General features: G+C 38.7%; 1 protein-coding gene across 1 annotated transcript in view; it reads right to left on the bottom strand.

Moving 5' to 3' along the window:
* The window catches only part of USH2A (usherin), a 231,186-nt gene extending 209,392 nt beyond the window's left edge, over window positions 1–21,794 (bottom strand). The window contains exons 1-3 of the mRNA XM_039249900.1: window positions 21,776–21,794; window positions 5,053–5,738; window positions 863–1,028 (exon numbers count right to left, since the gene is read on the bottom strand). Of these exons, the coding sequence (XP_039105831.1) occupies window positions 863–1,028; window positions 5,053–5,537 (651 nt within the window). The 5' untranslated portion in view covers window positions 5,538–5,738; window positions 21,776–21,794. The remainder of the gene's footprint in view (window positions 1–862; window positions 1,029–5,052; window positions 5,739–21,775) is intronic.
* Between the last annotated feature and the right edge of the window lie 2,075 nt (window positions 21,795–23,869).

The following is a 23,869-nucleotide window of genomic DNA, read 5'->3' as shown; positions in this document are numbered from 1 at the left end:
CTCCCTTTCTCTCTGCTCCCTCTCCTGCTCATGTTCCCCCCCCCCAATAAATAAACTTAAAAAAAAGAATAAGGGTACAATTATTCTCCAGTATGAATGGGGTTTGCACAAACCACTATTTGGCCATGTCTGTGAGCACAAGGAATTGGGACTACAGACATCGGACCTCTGGTATGAAAGGCAATAGTGACTTTTGGGTACAACATCCCATTCCAGTATCCTGATGGGGAAAAAAAAAAAAGAAAGAAAAAAGCATACACTCTGTCTGCATGCCCAGGAACTGTAAAATACCAGAAAACTCACAGTTCTCTCAGCCTTTCACAGCTTCTAATGCTAAAACAAACTGTGGCTGACGATTGAAGTAATATAACATAACACTTTCTGAGTGTCTGAAGTGTAAAGTTCATTAGTTCTAAGGTCAGCATTTTAATGTAACAGCCAAATTTCACTCACATCATCAGATGCTATCTGCGAAAGACAGCTGTAGAAACCAGGCAGAGGGAGGTTAATGCTGTCATGACCAGTAAAATTAGTACTAGGCACTGAAAGAGCCCTTCCACATTTTTTAGCAAAATATACTAACCAAATAAAACAAACACTTCCTGAGGTTGTTATCATCCCAAAGAGCACTGTCCTAAGCTTCTGTGGGAGTTTTCACAGCAGTGGTGAGGGAGGAAATGTTAGACTATCAAGCGGTACATCATTAGGTCATTTAAATGTTATTTTTCTCTCGTTGTCATCTACACGTACATGAAATCTAAAAACACTGCTTCCGATCTTGAAGGGAAATGCCATGTAAGGAAAGAATGGAAGAGGTATCCTCGTGTTTAACCAAATGTTAAATATTTTTTATTTTACTCACCTGCACACTAAGATGAATCCATTTCTTCACAAGAATTCTCCCCAGTGTCATTACTTTTATTGGAGGCTGCAAACCATTTACTGTGCGATAATAAAACATGGTCTCTTTCTCAGATATTGTAAGTTTGAACACAATCTGCCCATCCACCGTCTTTTCTATAACACACCTTAGGAAGCAACCAGAAAAGAGAAAAGGTCAGCATGCAACCAAAAGACATGCTAAGGCAATTGTGCAGTTAGGGGCATGAAAACCCCACTCAGAAGGGGCACGGTGAATAAGTGCCTGAACGCCAGTCCATGCACAGCCAAGTTTTACTCCAGTTAAGAAGCCCTTTCGCTTCAATTAAAAAATGGAATTTTTATTTACAGTATATTCCCCAGAACCTCAATACCCTTTATTAGAGATTAATGATGGAAACGACAGTGGTTGAGTCATCCTGAAAAACCAACATTTAGCCTATTGCCTCATTAGTCTTCTGCTATTTCTTTTATAGGAAGCGGCACACTACACTATATCTGGCTTGGGTATTGAGTCACCAGTGCAAACCTTTTTTTTAACGTAAAGAGAATTTAGTGTCCATAGAAGACTCTAAACTGCTAGCCCTGAAGTCGGAAGTGCTCTCTTTAATTCCCATGATGAAATGGAGAATGGACAACTACAATCTCTTCTTACTTCATCATTGACTGGCCAGAAGCCAAAGCCAGCGTCTGTAAGAGGACCAGCTAGCTCTCCATGGCCACACAGCCCACCTGAGACACTGAGATAACATTGATGACCTTGGATGAAAGGTCATATAACCTTTTAAAGAAACACTGTGAAATCGTATTTTAATAAAATAGAAGAATCTTCAAGAATTTTCTAGGTTTTCTGTCAGGCCAATTATCCAATTATTTTTCAAAAATGACTTCTCTCCTTATCACAGTGGCCACACTTTCCCCATCCCTTTAAATAGAAAAATCGTGTTTTTATAAATATTTATTTTCTATGTTAATTTATGTTTAATATAAATTATTTTAAGTTAGTAATATCATTGCATCCAACCAGCTACTCTGTTCCCACTGAGCAGAAACAGATATGTATTTAAGCTCATTCCTCTCTATCACAGTGTAGCAACTCAAATTTTTAGCAGAATACTATAAATGCTTGCTTGTAGCCTCCTGAGTGGATTATTCCCAAAGATCTGCTATTTAAAGATGAATATCCCTGACATTAGCCATTAACATCTCCCCAAATGACTAGCTCTTAAAGATGCTCATGATCCTACATGTCACAGACAAGAACTCAACAAGGCGGCACATCCCAGGGAGGAGAATTTCATCAGGTCTTAGAAGAGTCAGGCTCCCTTTCTTCACCCAGTTGCCTCCTACTCAGCTCAGCATCTCCATGATTATGTCTGATCCTGGAACTCTTCGTCCAAGCTCAAGATTGCTTACAGGGTTCTTCCCTGGTATTCACTTAACACACTGTGCTGCCTCAGTAATGACACTAATCTGGGGCACCTGAGTGGCTCAGTCAGTTAAGCATCCAGCTCTTGACTTCAGTTCAGATCATGATCAAACTGTTCATGAGTTTGAGCCCTGCATTGGGCTCTGCACAGACAGTGGTAGAGCCTGCTTGGGATTCTCTCTCTCTCCCTCACTCTCTGTCCCTCACCAACTTGTGCATGTGTGCACATGCTCTCTCTCTCTCTCTCTGAAAATAAACATTTTTTAAAGTAATTACACTGATCCATCTGTCTTCCCATTAGCTCATGAGTTTTCTGAGAACGAAGCAGAGCCTGATCTAGAGCAGACCCTCAAGAAATGATGTGTCAATGACCAAATCAGGAAGAAGCATCAAAGAAGCAAAGAAGATGGGAAGAACCAAGATTTATTCCTTTTTTAAAATTTTTTTAATGTTTTATTTATTTCTGAGAGAGAGAGAGAGACAGTGTGAGCAGGGGAGGGTCAGAGAGAGAGGGAGATACAGAATCTGAAACAGGCTCCAGGCTCTGAGCTGGCTCTCAGCACAGAGCCTGACGTGGGACTCGAACCCATGAACCATGAAATCATGACCTGAATTGAAGTCGGATGCTTAACAGACTGAGCCACCCAGGTGCCCCACCAAAAATTATTCCTAAAGATGTCTTAAAACTTTCCTTTCAGGTCACATTTTCCACAAATTATTGCTTCTCACTTGCATTTATTGTTTTCTGGAGTTGAGAGGGAAGAATAAGATTTGAGAACACTTAGCAGTTACTATTTCACTGTCACTTGTCTTCCTAGACTGTGTACATGTATCTGATGATAAAGTTATGAGAACAAGTAGATTTTTTTAACAGCCAAATAGATTGGCATAAACAGTTTACATTAAGTAGAGATATGGCTTGATAGAAATTTTACTGTGATATTTTTTAACCCTTTGGTAGGTGGATATTTTTAAATCACTGGGATGAGAAGAGTTTTCTCTTTACTCCCTGCCATAAGGTCTCTAAAGTATAAGAAGAGTTTGCCTGTATTCGTTTGACTTGAGTTTAAGCCAACAAGTTAAAATTTGACCATTACTCAAGAATGTATTTGCCAAATGCAGGCTTATTTTCCCAAGCTTACTGAAAATGCATTTCTTAATATGTTATTGATTATCTTCCTTGCTATTTTGTTTGCTTGTAAACATACTAGCTTTGGTAGATAATGAATGTGAAAGGAAGGCAGGTAACAAAATATTTAGGAACTGGATTTATTCTGCTCCTGGATAAACAATAATTGGATAATCCATGTTTTGTTTGTTTTACTTATCTAGTGCAAACACCCCCGAAATTCCCCCAATTCCCATAGTTATTTTAGTTTTGAGAATGAAAACGACCTTGATGCATGGAACTCTCCAGACCGTAAACCATGCGCTACTGACTCTATCAATACCATTCTGTCTTATTTATACTAAATGATACCAATAGGAGAAGAACTTGGTAGAGACAGATCTCCTGGGGGATGGGGACTTGGAAAAAATAGTTTTTCCCAGCCATATTTGTCTACAATTATTTGGATATTCTTTACATAAACTGAGTAGCTTGGATTTCCTGACATTTCAAACAGTAAGAAAACAGGGTTTTCTTTTAGAGACGATACAGAAATAGAGATAATGGTTTGTGATCATTTTCACTCCAAATGAATAAAAATGCCAACCTTCACTTGGCAAATTACAACTAAACACCAACAACATTTAAGTCATATTTGCTTATGAGATTATAAGACTTTTCTGGTTTGTTTCACAAGTTTTTAGATATTTGGCCAACATTCTCAAACAAAGAAACTGTCACAGGGGGAGAGCCAAGAGCTCTACAGGAAGACAAAAGATAAGCAAAAAATGCCTCAACACTTCCTCACTTATTCAGATCTCCAGATCAGATCGGCTCTAAATACTTAGGGAAAACGCATTAGATGTCAGTTTAGGATATACTACAGGATGAAAACCAAGTGATTATATAAACAAAAAAATGATGCCAAGGAAGCCCCATTACAAACGCACCGAAGGGATTTCTACTGGGATCAATGACATAAAAGCTATTGGGACTCTTTTATGCTTATCTATATATATTTCCTAACAGAAAATTCCAGAAGGCAAAGGGCAAAAAGCTATCTCTCTTCAGAGTTAGAGGATGATTCATTTATTCAACTCATCTTATTGAGCATCTTCCATGAGTCAAAAAAACAGCTCTTCCTAGGAAAACAAGGATGAATAAAACACAGTTCTAAGCCCTTAGAGAGCATCTGCCTGATGAAAATTTTATACTCTAGTTGGAGCAGGTTGTTTATAAAAACCTAGATCAAGATTTAGGAAATATCAATTATTCTTACTACTAGCCCGTACACCGCAAAACCTGGCTGAGCCTCTGAAAGCTAAGACCAAAGGTTTTGCTAAACGACCAGAGAATACATGAGGCACATGTAAATGTGTCCGTCTGCAAGGAAGCTATTTTAACGTAGTCTTTTTTGAGGGCTCGCTTCATCCATGGAAAGGAGAAACAATTTTAAATTTGGGGAAAAAAATATCTGGAATGTAAACTTAAACAGGAAGACGACCATAGCAGCTGATCTTCAACTGCATGAATTCCAGGGCTCGCCTTCATTTCTAGTTTAAGGATTCGTGCGGCAATGGTCTTCACTCCCATGGCTCAGGACCCTAGGGAAGCTTACACTCCCTCTACTACTTACATTACACCTTCCTTCTCAGGTTTCAGCCACACAGCTAGAGTAAATGATGCTGCCAGCCTTGGAGAAGGAGGAGAAGAAAAGCAATTCTTGTGGTTTCCAAAAATAAAACTTGTGGCGTTGCTAGGAGCGTTGGGACACAGATCATGCTTGTCTACCGCGATGCAACCCCCAAGACCTGCCGAGAACAGGGCCGTGTGGCTGGGCGGGGAAGACCTGTGAGGACAGTCCTGAATGCAAATCCGCTGGGTGCAGAACTGAAGACTCGCGGCATCGGTAGCACTATGACAAAACGTGCTTCGGTCTGGGAGTCCACATGTTGCTTGGGTTGGCACAATGGAAACATTCTTGAAGGCTCCCACGTTCTCCAACCTTGGGAAAAGACCCTGTGAGTCAGCCAAAGAGATGGCGGCGAAATATGCAAAGATCAATGTTTCAATGACTTGAGGCAAGAAGCGGAAGCCCGGTGAAAGAGCCAAGCGACTCATGTTCACAAAAAAGCATTCTCCTCCTGATAAAGCATTCCTAAATAAATAAGGCCAAAGCCGCCTGCCAGCAACACTTTAAAGCAAGGTGCTGTAAGTAACGTTGAGGTTCTCCATTTTCGGGAAACTGCAGACACGTTTTCACACTGAGGTAATACCACAGACGTTCTTAGCAATGGTGAAGACATGAGTAGCAGCTGGTGTCTGGGAACCAAAAACAAAGTGTCAAGGAAAAGCTGCTGTATCTTTAAAATTTAAGTTCATCCCAAGCACTAGGACTTTGAGCCCCGGATAAGAAACGTTACTGAACTTCTCAAAGGGAAAAAACATTTCGAAGCACGTTGTCTAGAAGAGATTACTTACTCTTTGGGTAAGCATTGTATTGGGCAAATCAGACACTTTAAAAGTCCACAGGACAACCAGTTTCCTGTATATAGTTATATACAGATATACAGTTTTGTGAATATATTTCACCACACAGCAATTTAAGCGTGCTACTCTACCCCCAGAGAATTAGTACTATCTACCTAACAAGGTAAGGAATTGCATAGATTTTCTTTAGACGTGCACCTTATGCTGTAGCACACAGCTATCTTACAGATGTCCGAAATAAAGCTGGCAAAGCGCTTTGGGCCTTTCCCCCAACCCAGCATGTGCAGCAACTTTAAGCTCACAGTAAAGCTGATTAGAAACCCAACACCATCTGTCTGTCCTATGCCTTAGTATTTAGCAAACACTTGTGTTCCTGTTTCCTCATATGACTATGTATTTGTAGGTTAAATATGGACCCCTAATACTGTGTAAGCAATTGTATTGATAAATAAGCTGAATTACCATCTCTTTATTGCATTTGAACCAGTCCCCTCAGTGTGACAAATGGCTCTTCACAGGACTGCTGTCCCTCGTTGCCTGGCAACGCTGCGGTAACCCCCGGGTTTACTCTTAGCAAATAGGCCACACCAGCAGGAATTCTGCAAGGAAGACGTGGGTGCCCGAGTAAAGTATTCTGCACGGCAAACACTTGGTTACCTGAAACTCAGAGCGCAGTCGGCTTGATGGCCTGCCGGGAACTGAGCTCCCCAGGCTTTCAGCAGGTGCTTGAAGCAGTGGGAGGGACCTGGATGGGGCCAGGCATGCATAATTTTAAAGTAGCAGGACACCTTATCCCATAATCTCCTTTTAGCCCCTCCCCTTTACCGCTTACACCTCAGTCCATTTAATCAGGGAGTCAAAATGATCTGCCACTAATACAGTACCACAAGGAGTCTTTTCCAGTGCTCTTTCTCCTTTCTGGGAAACAAAATGGGATTCTAAACCTTAATATATTGATGCCCTCATAGCTTGGTCCATGGATGTAAGTTTCTGTTGACCATTTTGTTGTCGCTGCCTTCTTCACCCCTGGACACCCTCTTCTAAAAATATGTTTCTCTACATCATGAGGAGCAGCTGATGTTATCTCTAAATGTTGCATTTGGAAATAAGAGATTTTAATTAAACTACAGAAGCAATAGGATTATTGACTGTTTAGCTGCCTAATTAGATATGAATATGGATATATTCATGAGTATGTGTTTGATGTCAATTCTATGTAGTTTCTATTATGTTCAAAACTCTGTCTTCTCTACTATCTGAGATACCTCATCCTAGATGAGAAATATTCAAAGCAACCGATAGTCCTATTCCTTAATTCTTATCTTAAAAATGGAAAACTTGTTTGGGAAAAAAACTAGTTCATTGTGTTTCTGTTTTCTAGAAGTTATCCTATCCAGAGAAATGTTTATTTAGAAAGGAGATAGCTGTTTTTGGTGTTTCTTGTGAATAAGGCAGCCAGAGACAAACCCAAAGTATTATCTCTTCAATTTCCTTTATGGTCTCTTCAGTGAGAGGCTAGAAACCACAACCTTTTATATATCAACCTTATCAGGACTAGGTGCTTCTAGAGGAAACCTTCACCTTTTGTTAAAATATCCCGTTATTCACTCATTGGTTATTACAATCTTACAAGGGTACTTTCATTAAAAACAAATTTTAATGTAATGCCAGCTAATATATAAGGCCTTGACAGTTTTGGAAAACACATTTGGAAATAGATATATAGGATACAGTGAATTAGACAAATGCATTTTTCAGACCTGTTACAAAAGATGCATGTATGTCTTTAAACAAGCTATTCAATGTCTGGCTTGGACTTAGACCTTGTGAATCCAAGGCCTAACTTCTTAAATTGTGCATCTTCAGTGTATCTTTTGGGTCACCATTCTGGGGATAAGAATTCTTCTACCATATAACTTCTGCTTTGTAGTAGGAAGTCATGACTCAAAATAGACAAGCTAAGATTAGCGACTCTGCTTCACATTCAGAAACTCTGCCTTTAATTTGCAAAGGCAGGCAATGGATTGACATATACCTCAACTTTTGTCATTTGGTACTATCAATCTTGAGGACACATCCTGTAAATGAATTAGGCACTAACAGTTCCACCACCTTTATTAGTGCCTGAGAAAGAAGTATTGAAAAAATGAGCATGTACAGGAGGAAAGTTTAGCTAACCATGTACACTTTTCCCCCCATATATTTATTTGGATTCACGGAGTAATTCTGGTTTGGGTCATCTTGGCTGAGTTTGGATGGTCTGATTTGGCCTCGCTCTCTCATCTAGCAGTTGCCTTGATGGTCATGGGAGTCTACCCCAGGCTCATTCTAATAGTAGCAGAAAGATTCTTAGCAACATCAGGTGGGAGGTTCCCATGTGCAAGTACTTGTAAGGTCTCTGATTGCATCACATTTGCTAACATCCCCTTGACCAGAGCAGTCACATGACCAGGCCAAGAGTCAAGGGCTACAAAATAGACTCTATTCTTCCAGGAAGAATGGCAAAGTCACATTGCAAGGGGGAACACATACACAGAATGGAAAGAATTTGTGACCATTTTACAATCTACTAAAGAGAGTTGCTAGCAGTTTCTTTTTCTAGTTGTAAAAACATCATGTCACATTGAATTAGAATTTCCTTGTTTTAAAAAAGTCAAGAACATAATAGTGTTTTAGTTAGACAACTCTAAGTAAATTCATACTTCTTATTCTGGAAAAGCATATGGGAATAAGCTAAGTTTTTCAAACACCTGAGAGTGGGTTTTGATGGGAAAAGTCAAGAGGTATTCCCTATTCCTGGATTTTTAGCATCCATGGATTTACTATTAAAATTGTTGAACTTCTGATATAACTGATCAAGAAAACATAATAGATGTATAATAATATTGGATATGAAAATACAGGCATAAACTATAGATATAATATGATTACAAATAAGAATATATTGCATGCAATTTAATAAGAATTGAACTTGAATTCATAGACAAATTAGACAAATTCCTAAAAACATCCCAACCTAAGACAACTTGAGAAGACAAACAATCCAAATGAAACTAATTCTGATTTTTACACTCTTACAAATAGAATAAGAGAGAATATTTCCTATTTTATGAGGCTAGCATAACTTTGATACACATATTAAAGAAAAAGACAGAGAAATATGAAAAATTAAAATTATAGGCCCTTCTCACTAAGGTACATAAATTTAAAAATATATTCTGAATAAAACATAAGCAAATTGAATCGAGAAATGTATAGAAAGATTAAATCTCCTGATCAAGTTGGGCTTATTCCAGAATTACAAAATTTATTTGAATTTAAAAATATATTAATATAATTCACCATAAAAATATATTTAAAAAATATATTAAGTAAATATATTTTAAAAATTCATGTGATTTGTTTGGGACCAAAATCCTTAAAATGGGATTATTAATTTAGAACCAAAAATTATATTTAGGACCAGAGCCCTTAACAAACTAAAAGCATAACTTGACATAGGTAATTTGCAAAAACCACCAACACCTTAAATCATCATCATTATCATCATCTTCCTGATAATTAGCACTTCTGTAAAATCAGGAGTAGAACAAGAATACACATTATCATTGCCTCTATTAAATATTTTACGAGCCAGTGCATGGAAATAAGGAAAATAAATACCAAGATAAGTGCTGAAATGATTATCAGATGTGATCTCTCTCTCTAGATAACACAATCTAGAGACAAATATTTGACCTAAGTTCTGGAGAGATGTACATATGATAAATGCTGTTCCTCAATTTGGGGTGGAGGCTCTTTTTTGTAGGCATATGCTATTTCACCCCTTGTAAAGTTAGAGGTAGCCATGTGACCTGCTTTACCTAATGAAATATGAGCAGCAACATGTGCCATTACCAGGGTGTAGCCACAAGTACCTGTGTGCAATTTACTATGCTTGCTCTCTCGCTCTTTCACCCTGCCACGTCCAGATGGTGTTGCATGTTGACCTCTTTTCCTGGCTAGAAAGACCTAGCTCAGAGTCCTCCCCGCTGACCCTGTTGGACGTGTAGCATGTGTGACAAACAAACTTTTATTGTTTAAAGAACTCTTTTGAAATTTTCATATTCTTTATTATTGCAGAATAATTTAGCCCAATCTGATACAAAGATCAATAAGCAAAAATTAATTGTACTTCTATGTGGCAGTTAAAGAATGAAATAAGCAAACTAGAAAATATAACAAACCAAAAGATGCTATTTAGATTATAAGGTACTTAGTAGGGTTGCACTTTTTCAATTTCTTCCTCAGGGGGAAAAAACCTGTTAAGATTTATTGATTAACATTTAAGAGAACTAAAGCAAAAGGAGAGATACATTATGTTCTTGAATTAAATGACTAATAAGGATTAAGTTTTTGTATAGTAATCTTTTAATCCAAAGCAATCCTATAAAAAGCACAACAGAATTATTTATGCAACTTGACAAACATACTCTAGAGCATATAAAAATAGCAAACAATATCCAAAGCACTGTTGAAGTAGAACAAGGGGAAAAGAATCTGCTCTTGCTAACTGATTTCAAGACATATATTAAAGTCATATAAATTAGGAGAGTGTAACATTCATGCAGAGATGGAAAAAATATTCTAGTGAAAAAACATAAAGAAGGGGTGCCTGGATGGCTCAGTCAGTTGAGCATCTGACTCTTGATTGGGGCTCAGTTCATGATATCATGGTTCATGAGCTTGAGCCCCACATCGGGCTCCTCACTGACAATGAAGAGCCTGCTTGGGAGTGTGTGTGTGTGTGTGTGTCTCTCTCTCTCTCCCCCCCGCCCCCCGTCTCTGCTCAATGTGTTAACTCTTTTTCTCTAAAAATAAATAAACTTTAAAATTTTTTTTAAAAGAATGACAAGAAAAGACCATATACTCATAGGGACATATATTTCTTCTTACGTATTAGGAAAGAAGTTAGTAAGAGTTGCAAGGAAAATTAATTACCCTTACTGGAAAACAAAATGAAATCGGATCCCAATCTCTCCCCAAGTATTAAAATTATCAAATACAGATAGATTGAGACTTAAACATAAGAGGTAAAACAATAAAATCTTTGGAAATTAAAGAAGACATTTTAGTGACCTTGAGATAGGAACATGTTTCTTAAATTGGATACAAGGAGCACTAAACATAAGAGATAACTAAATGTTACATTAAAATTAAGAACTTCTGACCAAACGTCTTCATAAAGTGGAAACATAAGCCATGCAGGAAACATGTCACACATAACAGAAAAGATTACTATACAGAGTGCTTACACAATTCCTGCAAAACAAAAGATGAATATTGGAATTTTTTAAAAAAAGATGTGATATGAACCAGCATTTCACAGATTAAACACATGTATCCAATAAACTTATAGGTAGTGTTCAACCTTTATCAGTAATCTGGAAAAAGCAAATTAAAACCACAATATTTTATTTAGATAGCACAAATTTTAAATCAGGAAAATGCCAATTGTCAAGGAAGGTAGGTAGCAACAGGAACCCTAAATATTTCTGGTGAAGAGTAAACTGAAGTAAATGCTTCAGAGAACAATTTGACATGTTTAGAAAAGTCGAAGCTGCATTTAACCTAAGAAACAGCAAGTTTCCACTTAACGTGCATTCATTAGAACACCTTAGCACTACTACCAAGAGGTACATTCTGCATGTTCACAGCAGCTGGTGTGGGTAATGCCAGAAAGCTGGGAAGCATTCAATGCCCATGACAAATATCAACAAGTCATTATCCTATTACAATGAATTCTGCTGCCTGTCTCTTCCTGTATTTTTTTTTTCTTATTTATTCTGCTCTGTCTTTTGTGGGCTGTTGAAATAGGTCTTCAACCAATGATAGCATGTCTCTTCTGCCACAGGTTAAAACAAGAAAGCACAGTTAAAGCAGATTAAAAGAGGAGAGGAAAACCTGATCTTCTTCCCTCTACTCCATATGTTTCTTCTAAAATTACATAAGTACTGGGGTGCCTCGGTGGCTCAGTCAGTTGAACACCCACTTGATTTCAGCTCAAGTCATGATCTCATGGGTGTGTGAGATCAAGTCCCTTACGGGGCTCTTAAACAGACAGTGCAGAGTCTGCTTGGAATTCTCTCTCCCTCTCTCTGGCCCTACCCTGCACTCATGTGCATATTCTCTCAAACACTCTAAAAACATAAAAATTATGTAAGTGTACTCTATGAGCACTATAGAAAAGGTTTTTAAGGCAATATGGGGAGAAAGAAAAGGAAGTCTTCAGACTCTTAGAGCCATCATGTATTCATTATGCCTCTGCGATAGAATTTTTATCTTTTTCTACAAACTTGAGGTTTTTTTTTCTAGACAAGACAGAGTCAACATTTTGAAAAAGTTTAAGAAAATGCTTCCTCTTCTCAAAAGTTATCTTCCATTTTCTTTTGCAATTTTTTGCACTGATAGAACACCCTGGAATGCTTCAAATTCAGAGAGTAAACTAAATCATTTTTTTCTTGGTGAACAGCAATAATCTGCCTATTATTTGGTTTCCAAATTCTTACTAAGTCTGCTAATACAAGGTATGTGAGAATAAATCTAAGAAATAGTATGCTAGTAAAAGTGACATGTGTCATTTATAAGACAAAGTTTAAAGAGCCAGTGCTGGGGGCACCTGGGTGGTTCAGCTGGTTGAACGTCCAACTTCGGTTCAGGTCATGATCTCACAGTTCATAGGTCAAGCTCCGCATCAGGCTCTGTACTGATAGCTCAGAGCCTGGAGCCTACTTCAGATTCTGTGTCTCCTTCTCTCTCTCCCCCTCTCTCTTTCAAAAATAAACATTAAACAATAATTTGAAAAAAATAAAAAGCCAGTGCTGGAGTGGCCCTCTCTCCTGATGTGCAAATCAGCTGAACCAAAATAGAACATCTGTCATCATCCAGGTTTCAAAATGAAAATACCTAGAACACCCAGATTACCTGCAATATACAGATATCCTGAAGAACATGTAGCAAGAGCAAGATATAAACCTTATGATTTTAAGCCTTTCAGATTTCAAGATCATTTGTTATGAGAGTGGGGATGACCCCAGGTGGTATACAGGGCCTGCTGCCTTTCCTTACGCAGCTGCACATGCACTGGGGAAATTACCGATATTCCTTTCAAACTTACTTGAGAACAAAGCTGGTACACCATGTGGACAGCTAAGGACCTAACCTGCATTCATAGAAACACATCTCCTCCACTCAGCAGTCAGGGCTAACCCCGCTGAATGGAAGCATTTATTCTCAGTGCCTAGAAGGGAGTTACTGCATCTTTAATTTTCCAGTTCTATCTGAGGAAGCAGCAGCTATTTGGCCATAAGAGGCTAGTACCCCATGAGTGATGTTGGAGCCAGTCAATTGGCGAATGAATATCGAAACAAACAGAAAACTGGCCACAATCTTCTCAGATAGATAGGTCTTAGAAAAGGAGATAATTTATTCTGGCAAGCAAAATTCTCCCAGAAAGAAAGCTCCCAAACAAGGGCCTATGGGAAAAAGAAGACGGGTAGATGTATGGCTGGAATAGAAGAATAAGAAGGCATGTGAGGTGGAAGCAAGTCAAGTCAGAGTATATAACCAGAAATGTGCACGGGAGATCACGTGGAAACAGTCCCAGTGCCAGTCACATACACCAGCTAGCAGGCCGACTAGCAAGTTCCCCTTTATACCATGTTCATTCCTTAAAGTGTCAGGCAGGAGCTACACCTTTGTTCCATGAAAACTCCACTCTACCACGTAATGAAAGCTTCCTTCTCTTGGAAAGGGGTTAGAGATGTACCCAGGGGCATCATGGAACTTGACCTCTCTCCATTGTTTGATCCTCAAAAAGCATTTGCCTCCTAGAGAATATCAGAATCTTCTGAACATCCTACAGGCAAGGACAGACAAGCCAGAAAGAGGTCACATGTCAGCGCTCCCTGATGGGAAGCCAGAGACATACCCTCAGAAATGTGACCCTTGGCCTTAGTAGGCCACAGTAAAGGGACATAACCCAATCTGAAGAGGCAGCCACCGAAAAGACAGGCAACGCGTCATGCCTTGCTGTTGTGGCATAGCCCATCTGTCATAAGATGTAGAGAAGTTGGTGAGGGACTTAGTATGTTTTCAGAAATTCCTCCCCCCACAAAAAAAAAATAATAATAAGAGGTTAAATGAATGGACCATGTGCCTTCAGTCACCCAGATCATTATGATAGGTGGTTAACCACTTAGTGGTTTAGAAGGCAAGTTCCAGAGGCAGCCTGGGTTAGAAGCCTGGCTTCACTGACCATTGTCCCTGTGTTGTTGGCAGGTTACTTAACCTCTGTTTTGCTTCCATTTATTCATCTATAAAGTGAAAATATGACCTCTCTCCCAGGATTGTTGGGGGATTAAATGTAGAAAACAGAACAATGAAAACAGGGTTTTCCCTGTTACCACTCATTGTATTTGTTTCCTATTTATGCCTAATGAGATAGTCTGTAATCGTACATCTAAAGGCAAATAGAGGATGTATGTTTGGAGGAAACGCTGCCATAACATTTCTCTATCAGTCGAGTTTACCAACCACTTTTATAGATTGCTTCATTTGATCTTTACAACAACCCTACAAACTGGACAGAGACAATATCATTCCAATAATACACATGAAGAAAAGTGGTTTGCTCAAAGTCACTTGGCTGGCAAGTGAAAAAGCCTGGATAAAGCCCAGATTATCTGGATTGAGCCTAGTACTTGTCATTTTATACTAAAGCTGAACTAAGCAGGTTTCATGGAAGTGGTGGTGTGTTGAATTGTGCCTGGAAAGTTGATAGGTTTTTATAGAGAACAATGAGCATTAGGTTGACAGAAACAATCTAAGGGAAGACACGGAGTTTAGAATAAAGATTGCCCTACATCTATGAGGCACATTCTTTCCTACAGAAATATGGGGAGAAATACAACCCAGCCCTGTGATGTAGAATTTATCAGATTTCCAGATTCTTCTGAAAATGTTCAAAGCATTAATAAGGGTATTAGAACTCTGAAGAGCCTAGGGATTTTTATTCACTAACTAGGTCTCTCAGTTCCCATGCTATTTATTGCCTTGACCAAAATTGTTGAACACACGTTCTTCTACTTCTTAAATTATGCAACCTCTCCGATGATCCAAGAATTGTATTTGGTTGAGGCATAAAAGCTTCAAATCACTATTTCAGGTTACACTGGGATGGGAGGCGAACTTGACACCATTGATAACATGTGGCAGGCCATCTAATTCCTGTCCATTCTTTCTTCTCAGCCTGGGTAAGAGCCCGTACTGAGGCTGGCAGGTGAATTCAAGAGTGGCTTTCCAGCTCTGTGCCTGGCCATGAAGCAACAGCTGTGAAGCAGTGTGGGACAGGTTGCAGCAGGCAAGTTAATGGCTGGTGAGCAGGAGAAATAGGTGGGTGTGAGTCTGAAAATGAAAATGACACAATGTGGAGAAGGACAGCAGGCAAGCAGAGCACAGAGCTGAGCTCAAGCCAAATAGACAATCGGCAATGATTAAGGGTCAAGTTTCCACAAAGAGCTATGCCCCTTGCAATGACATGGCACCCCTTTCACAAAGCCGGAAAGCTCTGGATTGCCTAAAACCCATGGGGGTGTGGTTTCAAAAGGTTTTAGGGAAAGTGCCATTATCTTGAAGGAAGAAACAAGAAGACAGAGCAGGATGCAGGGCACAGAAAGCTCATCAGGGAGGGGGTATATTTGGTCTTTGAAATCCAATCCGATTGAATAATAACTAAAACAAAGTGAGTGAGAGAGCACTGAACCCTAACCACTAGACCATCAAGGAGCGACAAACTGAGGACTGATGGGGTGGGGGGAGGGGAAGGGGAGTGATGGGCATGGAGGAGGGTACTTATGGGGATGAGCACTCGGTGTTATATGTAAACCAACTTGACAATAAACTATTTAAAAAACACACAAAGTGAGTGAAAAATAATGTGTGCTTCATTTAGAGTGAAATGGAGGGCATGATGGTGGGAACAAAATATGCTTCACTTAGGAGAAAAAAATAAACGCTAGGTGCTTGAGAGGTTTTTTGTTTGTTTGTTTGTTTTGAGGGGATAAAATATAGAAAGTGACATACCAGTAAACTCTTCTAAAGGGTCTTTGTAATTCTCCTTTGAAATTTACTTATGTGGCTTATTATTTTTAGGTTCAAAGGCTTCAAGAAGAGCAAGAAATAGAAAAATGATTAGGATAGTAAAACTGGAACCAAACATGTTTGCAGAACAGTTTCTAAAACATATGTGAACACTATCATTATTGGTATAACTAAAACAGAGTTTGAGGAATAAGAAGTCGCATACAAGAGAAGTGACATGATTCTCAGGCCTGATGGGACTAATTATTCTTTGTATTTGAACCAACCCAGGTCCCCTGATGACCAGGCCAACAGAATTCTACCTCACTCCATACCTGTGAGCATATTTGATTACTATGTACAATTACAATGTGCATGAGGAAAGGAATTGAAGAACATGAGCATGTGAGCAATTTTTTGAAATATTAACCATACAAATAATAACACTGAGTGTGCAGTACGTGTCTGGCACCATGTAAGAAATAATATCTCATCTAACCTATATAAAAAAACATCAAGGAATAGTTAATACTGCTACTACTTTAGACATCAGGATGCTGAGCCCTAGATATTAAATAATGTATTGAAGGCTGACAATATTTAGGAGGAAAAAAAGATTCAAATCTAATTTCATCTAAATCTTTATCACAATGCCAGGTTGTTTTTAAAAGCTGCAATCTCTGAGAGCATTCCAATATTATCCATTTTCTTATATTCTAAACATATCCCTTAAAATAATTTAGGTGATAATAAGCATCTACAAGCTATCAGGCAAAGGACTACACTAGTTGATGAATGGATACAAATCCTAAGAATACTCTTGAAATTGAAAAGAATACTCTTGAATACTCTAAGAAAAAAAAATATATATATATATATTTTTTTTTTTAAATTTCAGGAAGGAATAAAAAGCCCTCCTGATTGTGGTTTAATTGTGGTCCATAGAAACAGCTCCTTTTGGCTGTTGTGTGTTCAGATGTCTCCAGTTCTGTTGTTCTAAAACAACATTAATAGAGCACATTCAGAAGGATTAATTGAGAATAAGCCATGGAGATGGAAAAAAATGTGGAGTAAAGCACAGTTCTGAATGAGTACTTGATAAGATTGAAGTTATTGGCAATAAGGGAATCACTTTATGTAGGGGCAAATGAATCGACTATGATTTTAACCTAAAGTACCACTATAGGGGTTGTAAAATTCTTTCTACTTGGATAAATACTCTCTATTTGAATTGCAGCTTGCATTGAGAATGCAATAAAGAAAAACCTAACTTAACAAGACACTATGACCACAAAAAAGGAATTCTTTGTTAGGCAGTTGAAAGACTGACCACCAGAACTGAAATAGAATTAGAATACAGTTTGCAAATAACTTATTTAAAGGAGAGTAGAGTTCAAAAGAAATTAGTATGGACAAAGACCTGATGAGACATATAATAGGTGAGAAAGTGGGCTACAGAAAAAAATAACTTGACGATTGATCATTGGACAGACTAGATCCTCAACAAATCTATGAGAAAGAGCCACTGTGCATGTTTGCATCATGCCGAACTGAATACCAACACACACCTAGTAATTACTGATTTGTTGAATGAATGAAGTAGTGAATAAATGACCCAAACCTAGAATGCAGTTCGTGGTTGGGGTGTCAATCCATATGCTGACCAGCCATTCTCTGTGCTCCAGCTTTAGTTTCAGGGGACATATAAAATCCAGAACTGTAGCAAGACTCCATAGCTTTGAGAGCTCTTAAAAACACCAACATAAGGCAAAGAAAGGTGTGGAAGACTGGAAGATAGGGGGAAACAGAGAACCTAAAAGAGTCAGGGAGGAAAACTTAAAAAAAAAAAAAGAATTTGAAACAGGTTCAGAGGTTCCAAATGGACTTCTTAAAAAGTGAACACTCTGTCTCTATGCATTTGGCTACACCAGTTACCTTAAATAAGTAGAATCATACAATATTCTACCTTTTGTGTTGGCTTATTTCACTTAGCATACTGTCCTCAAGGCCCATCCATGTTGTAGCATAGGTCAGAATTTCCTTCCCTTTGAAGTCTGAATAATATTGCATTGTATGTATCACATTTTGCTTATCCTTTCATCTGTTGATGATACCTGTTGATGGACACTAGAATTGCATCCACATTTTGGCTTTTGTAAATAATGATGCTATGAATACTGATGCGCAAATATGTGTCCAAGTCTTATTCAATTATTCAGTCCTTTTCTTCAAATCAGTTGGGTACGGACCCAGAAACAGAATTGATGGATCGCATGGTAATTCTATGTTTAATGTGTTAAGGATAAATCATAGTATTTTTCACAGTGGCAGCACCCTTTCTATTTCTACCATCAATTAACAAGAGTTCAAATTTCTCCATACCCATAACCAACACTATTATTACTTCCGGTTTTGTTATTATTATCAGCCATCTTATTGAGTATGAAAGGATGTCTCATCGTGGTTTTGATTCGCATTTCCAAATGACTAGTTATGTCAAACACTTTTTCATGTGCTCATTGTCTGTATATATGTATGGGCTTTGACATAAATTTATATCTAAAGATATGAAAAACAATTATCTAAATTTTTTTCTACTTTATTGCTTTATGCTTAAAGCTATGTAAATTTTGCTGTGATCTACAAGGAACTCATCTAATATTTTCTACTCATTTTGTAGTATCATTATTAATTCAAGTATTGTTTTTAAAGTTAACTATTAATAGAGCATCATTTATTAAGGTTACCTCCATTTATACTATCAGTATAACAGTAGCACTTTTTTCATATAAAAACTCTTATATAGAAGATTTGTTTCTGAACTATATTAGGATTCTGTTGGATCTTATACCTTGATTTCATTAAATACTAAAGAATTACATTATTTAATTCAGTATAAGTAACAAAACCAAATATAAAAATCTTATGAAAATTGTCCTCTACTACCATGAATAATAATGTAAATTCCTAAATAAAATACCACAACATCTAATCCACTTATATATCAAAAGAATAAGCCAAGTAAGATTTGCTCCAAAAATGTAGAGGTATCTAACATTTAATACCCTATCAATAAAATATGTTACATTGTTATATCAAAATGGAACAAGATAAATCTCTAGAATCTGAACTAATAAAATGGAGTTACATAATTCACCTGACATAGAATGTGAACAACCCAGCTCACAGCTTCCCCCTGGAGAGGAAAGGAATTGAACACAGTATCCAATGATCCAATTATTCGAGGAGGGGCCAAAGGAATGGGATTCAGTTTCACTTCTCCCAGTGCATTGATGAGACATTAGATGCCTAAGGATTGCAAAAAACAAAAAACAAAAACAAACAAAAAAGAAACTGAGTTAGACTACCAAAGACAGGAGAGGCCCACCAAAATTTCTGGCTGGGCTAGTTGTTGGAGGGCCTTCAACCGTATAAGATCAATCTGGTAAGACTAAGAGAGGTGGCCACTTTTCTAATGTGGAAAAAACAGTACAGAGTCAAAGAAAATGAAAAATCAGGCAAAGATTTTCCAAATAAAGGAACAAGATAAATCTCTAGAAACTGAACCTAATGAAATGGAGTTACATAATTTACCTGACAGAATTCAAAAGAACAGTCATAAAGATGCTTACTGAGTTCAAGAGAACAATGTACACAAGAAACAAGAATTTCAAAGAAAGTAAATAAATATTAAAAAATAAATCACAGTGCTGAAGAAAATAATTGAACTGAAAAAATTCACTAGAGGGATTCAACAGTACACTAGGTCAACCAGAAGAAAAAAAAAATAGTGAACTCAAAGATAGGTTGCTGAAATAATCCAATCCAAGGAACAAAAAGGAAAAAAAGAATGAAAAGGAATGAAGAAAACGCAAGACTAATAGGACACTACAGAGCAGAGCACTATACACATTAAAGGGTCTCAGAAGGAGACGAGAGGAAAAGTAGCATAGAATTAATGGCTGAAAACTTCCCAAACCTGGCAAAAGAAATGGATATCAAGATTCAAGAATCCCAAAAGACAAAGGGGGAAAAAAGAATACAAAGAATTCCATACTCAGCCATATTATAATCAAATGTCAAAGTTACAAAGAGATTTTTGAAAGCAGCAAGAAAAAGGGGACTTATCACATACAAGGGAATTCCCGTAAGACTATCAGATTTTTCAACAGAAACCTTGCATTTTCAGAAGGAAGTGGGATGATATTTTCAAAGCGCTGAACAAGAAAAAAGCCATCCCAGAATATTATGCTAGTCAAAATTCTCCTTCAAAAATAAAGATTTTCCCAAAGAAAAGCTGAGGGAGTTCATCACCACAAGACCTGCCTTTCAAAAATGCTAAAAGCAATTCTCTCAGTTAAAATGAAAGGTTGTTTTATAGCAACACAATAGCATAAGTAAGTATGAAACACTTCATACCTGTCAGAATGGTTAATATCAAAATACAAGAAACAACTGTTGGCGAGGATGTGGAGAAATAGGAACTCTCTTGCAATATATATATATTTTTATATGCAATATATATATATATAATGGCTGAGTAATATTCCTATATATATATAGGTCATAAAAAAAAGCATGAAATCTTGCCATTTGCAACAATGTGGATGGATCTAGAGGGAATAATGCTAAATGAAATAAGTCAGAGAATGACAAATACCATATGTATTCACTCATATAAATTCACTCGTATGTGGAATTTAAGAAACAAATGTAAAAAGGACAAGAAATAAGCCATCCCAAAAAATAGACTCATAACTCTAGAAAACAAACCGATGTTTACCAGAGGGGAAGTAGGTGGGGGACAAGTAGAAATAGGTAAAGGAGATTAAGAATACACTGATCATGATGAATACTGAGTAATATATGGAATTGTTGTCACTGTATCGTACACCGGAAATATAATACCATATGTCAATTATACTGGAATTAAGATTTTTAAAAAGAAAAATAGAGAATTCTATATTCTTCTAATGGTGGTGGGTAAATCACTTTTAAATCTTATATAAACATTAAAGGCTAAAGTATTAAAAATAAGTATAACAAAAAATGAGAAGACATACACAATAATAATGCATATAAATTGTGACAATTATAAAAAGGTGTAGAAAGAGGAGTTAAAGTGTAGAAATTTTGTGTGCAGTTGAACTAAACCGGTTATCAGTTTAACACAGACCATATATTAAAATAGACTGGATAAATACATAGAGAGAGACTGCAATTTAAAATAGTTATAAATATCAGATATTTTATGTAAAAGCCAGGGAAACCACATACACACACATACACACACACATACACACACACACTCATACACTCACTAGAAGTTGCACAAAAGAAAAAGGAATCAAAGCATATTAATACAAACAAAACATAACAGAGGAAAAGACAGACAAAATGAATAAAAGACTAACAGAAAACTGGGGGGAGGGGCAAGATGGCGGAGAAGGAAGGAGCTCCGTACTTGCACTCGCGCCCATACATCACACGGAAAAGATCTGGAAACCTTACAAAACCTGAGAGATTGGGAGAAAAAGGACGCAGAATCCACTGAGAGAGCCTTCTAACGGGAGTGTGAACTGGGGGAGATAAAATCGGGCCGGGATCGGAGACTCCAGGGTGGGAGGCGATCACCCTCTGCGGGGACTGAGAGGGGAAAAAGAGAGAGTCCGAAACAGAAAAACCTCCGCTCGGGGGGGTGGGGGGGGAACCTCCACTCGGTGCATAGAAAGACCATACTTGCCAAATACCTGCACACCAGGTCCCCTCGCTCCAACTGGTCCCAGGCGGCGGGGGGAGTGGGGGGAAGCTGAGCACACAAACTGCTTCTTTGAGCTGCTCCTGGTGGCTGGACTTCAGAGCAGCGGCGCACCTGCCGCCATTGTGGCTCCCGGGCGGCTGGGGCCCCCGAAAGAGGCGCGCGGACACCGGGCGTCCACGCCCCTGGCTGGCTGGGACTTGAGAGGGAAGGCAAAGAGCTAAAAACTGGGAAATTAGCCTGTGAGTTCCTGTGTCGGGTGACGAGCCATAGAGGGACCCGGTTTTCCTCACTCCAGAGGGCTCGGGCTCCGCGCACCCTGCAGGCAAGCCCCGCCCATGCGCACCAGCCCGACCCAGAGAAGGAAGCAGCGATTCTGACTCCGCCCCCAGAGCTCCGCAGGGGGCCTGGAACTGCCCCGAGGGGGTTGCCTGGGAAGCTGTGTCTAAGGCACTTTCAGCGGGGCGCGCGGACTGGGATTTGGAGACTGGGAGTGGCCTGGGATGAAGAGTGCAACCAGCTTCGGCTGCGCCCCGGGGTCGGGGAGTTTACACGCCCAAAAAAGCGAGGAGCAGCGCTTGGTTCAAGAAGGGACTGGAGCACCGTCACTCTCCTCCCCACAACCGCCAAGGCAGAGCTCCCGCCTGAGGCAGTGGATCCCGCCACGCCCATCCCTGCCTGAGAGGTGCCCTCCTCCCTTTTTTTTCCTCCCCCCCCCCTTTTTTTTTTCCTCTTTCTTTTTTTCTTCTTCTTTCTCTTTTCTTTTTTCCCCAGAACACTGACCTGATTAAGCAAGCTGGCGACCAGAGTTAAACAGTCACAACGAGTCCATTGTGTAAATGTAAATTCTACAGCTAATGACATTTTCAGCTATTTCTCTCAGGAGTAATTAGACTATATAGTTTCTCTGGATAATTCCAGCACCCTTCTCTCACCTATCCAACCATATTCTACCCTTTACCTCTTTGAAAAAAGCTTCTTATCCCTTCTGCCTGTTCATTCTATTTCCAATTGTGTCTCATCCCGCCCTGCTTTCTCTCTGTTTCTCTATGCTCCTCAACCAGCACTGCATACACACGGCTATTTAACTGTAGCTGGGAAATCTGGTTATATGCTTTAAACCGTTCTTTGTCCATCGGTTTTCTTCTTTTTTCCTTTTCCTTTCCCCTTTTTGACCCTTTTATGTATTTTATACTCCCTATTATTCGCCCTCCCTCCTCCATCTTTTCTCTTAACTTTTTCGTTTTCCCTCTCGCTTTGCATGTTAGTTGAATTAGCCTGTGCGTTTGTGTGCTCCTGCTCCCTGTGTGTTTGTCTGTCTGTTTTCTTTTCCAGGGCTACCTCAAGAAACAAGCTAGAGTGCACAAGGTGGAGAGTCCCAAATATCACTACGAATAGGAAAATAAAATAACCAAGGTCCCAACAAGAGAGACCAGGGGATACCATTCAAAAAACACTCTCTGAAAGGGTAGGCCCTGGAAAGTCAAAGAGCCTTCTTGGATATAGCAGTGCTCATAGAAACAGAGAGAATAATAGGTCTTTAAAACCAACAAGAGCCGGAAAGCTAACTAAAATGACGAAACGAAAGACCTCTCCTCCAAAGAAACTCCAAGAAGAAATGACAGCTAATGAACTGCTCAAAACAGATATCAGCAGCATCACTGAACAAGATTTTAGAATAATAATGGTAAAATTAATAGCTGGGCTTGAAAAAAACATAGGGGACATCAAAGAAACTATGGCTACAGACAGAATGGAAAATAAAAATAGGCATGAAGAATTAAAAAATGCGATAAATGAGATCCATAATAAATTAGAGGCCTCCAATGCACGGATTGAAGAGGCAGAAAGGAGAATAAGTGATTTAGAAGACACCATTATAGAAAAACAAGAAGCTGACAAAAAAAGAGACAAACTGATCCAGGAACAGGAAAGAAGAATTCGAGAGCTCAGCGATACGGTCAAACGCAACAATATCCGTATCATAGGAATCCCAGAAGAGGAAGAGAGAGGGAAAGGTGCTGAAGGAGTCCTGGAACAAATTATAGCAGAGAACTTCCCCGACCTGGGGAAGGAAGTAAATGTG

This window comes from Hyaena hyaena, unplaced genomic scaffold, assembly GCF_003009895.1.
Source record: "Hyaena hyaena isolate Hyena2069 unplaced genomic scaffold, ASM300989v1 scaffold_349, whole genome shotgun sequence".
NCBI classification, from domain to species: Eukaryota; Metazoa; Chordata; class Mammalia; order Carnivora; family Hyaenidae; genus Hyaena; species Hyaena hyaena.
Note: the sequence above shows the minus strand (reverse complement) of the source record. Positions and strands in the feature narration are given on the sequence as shown.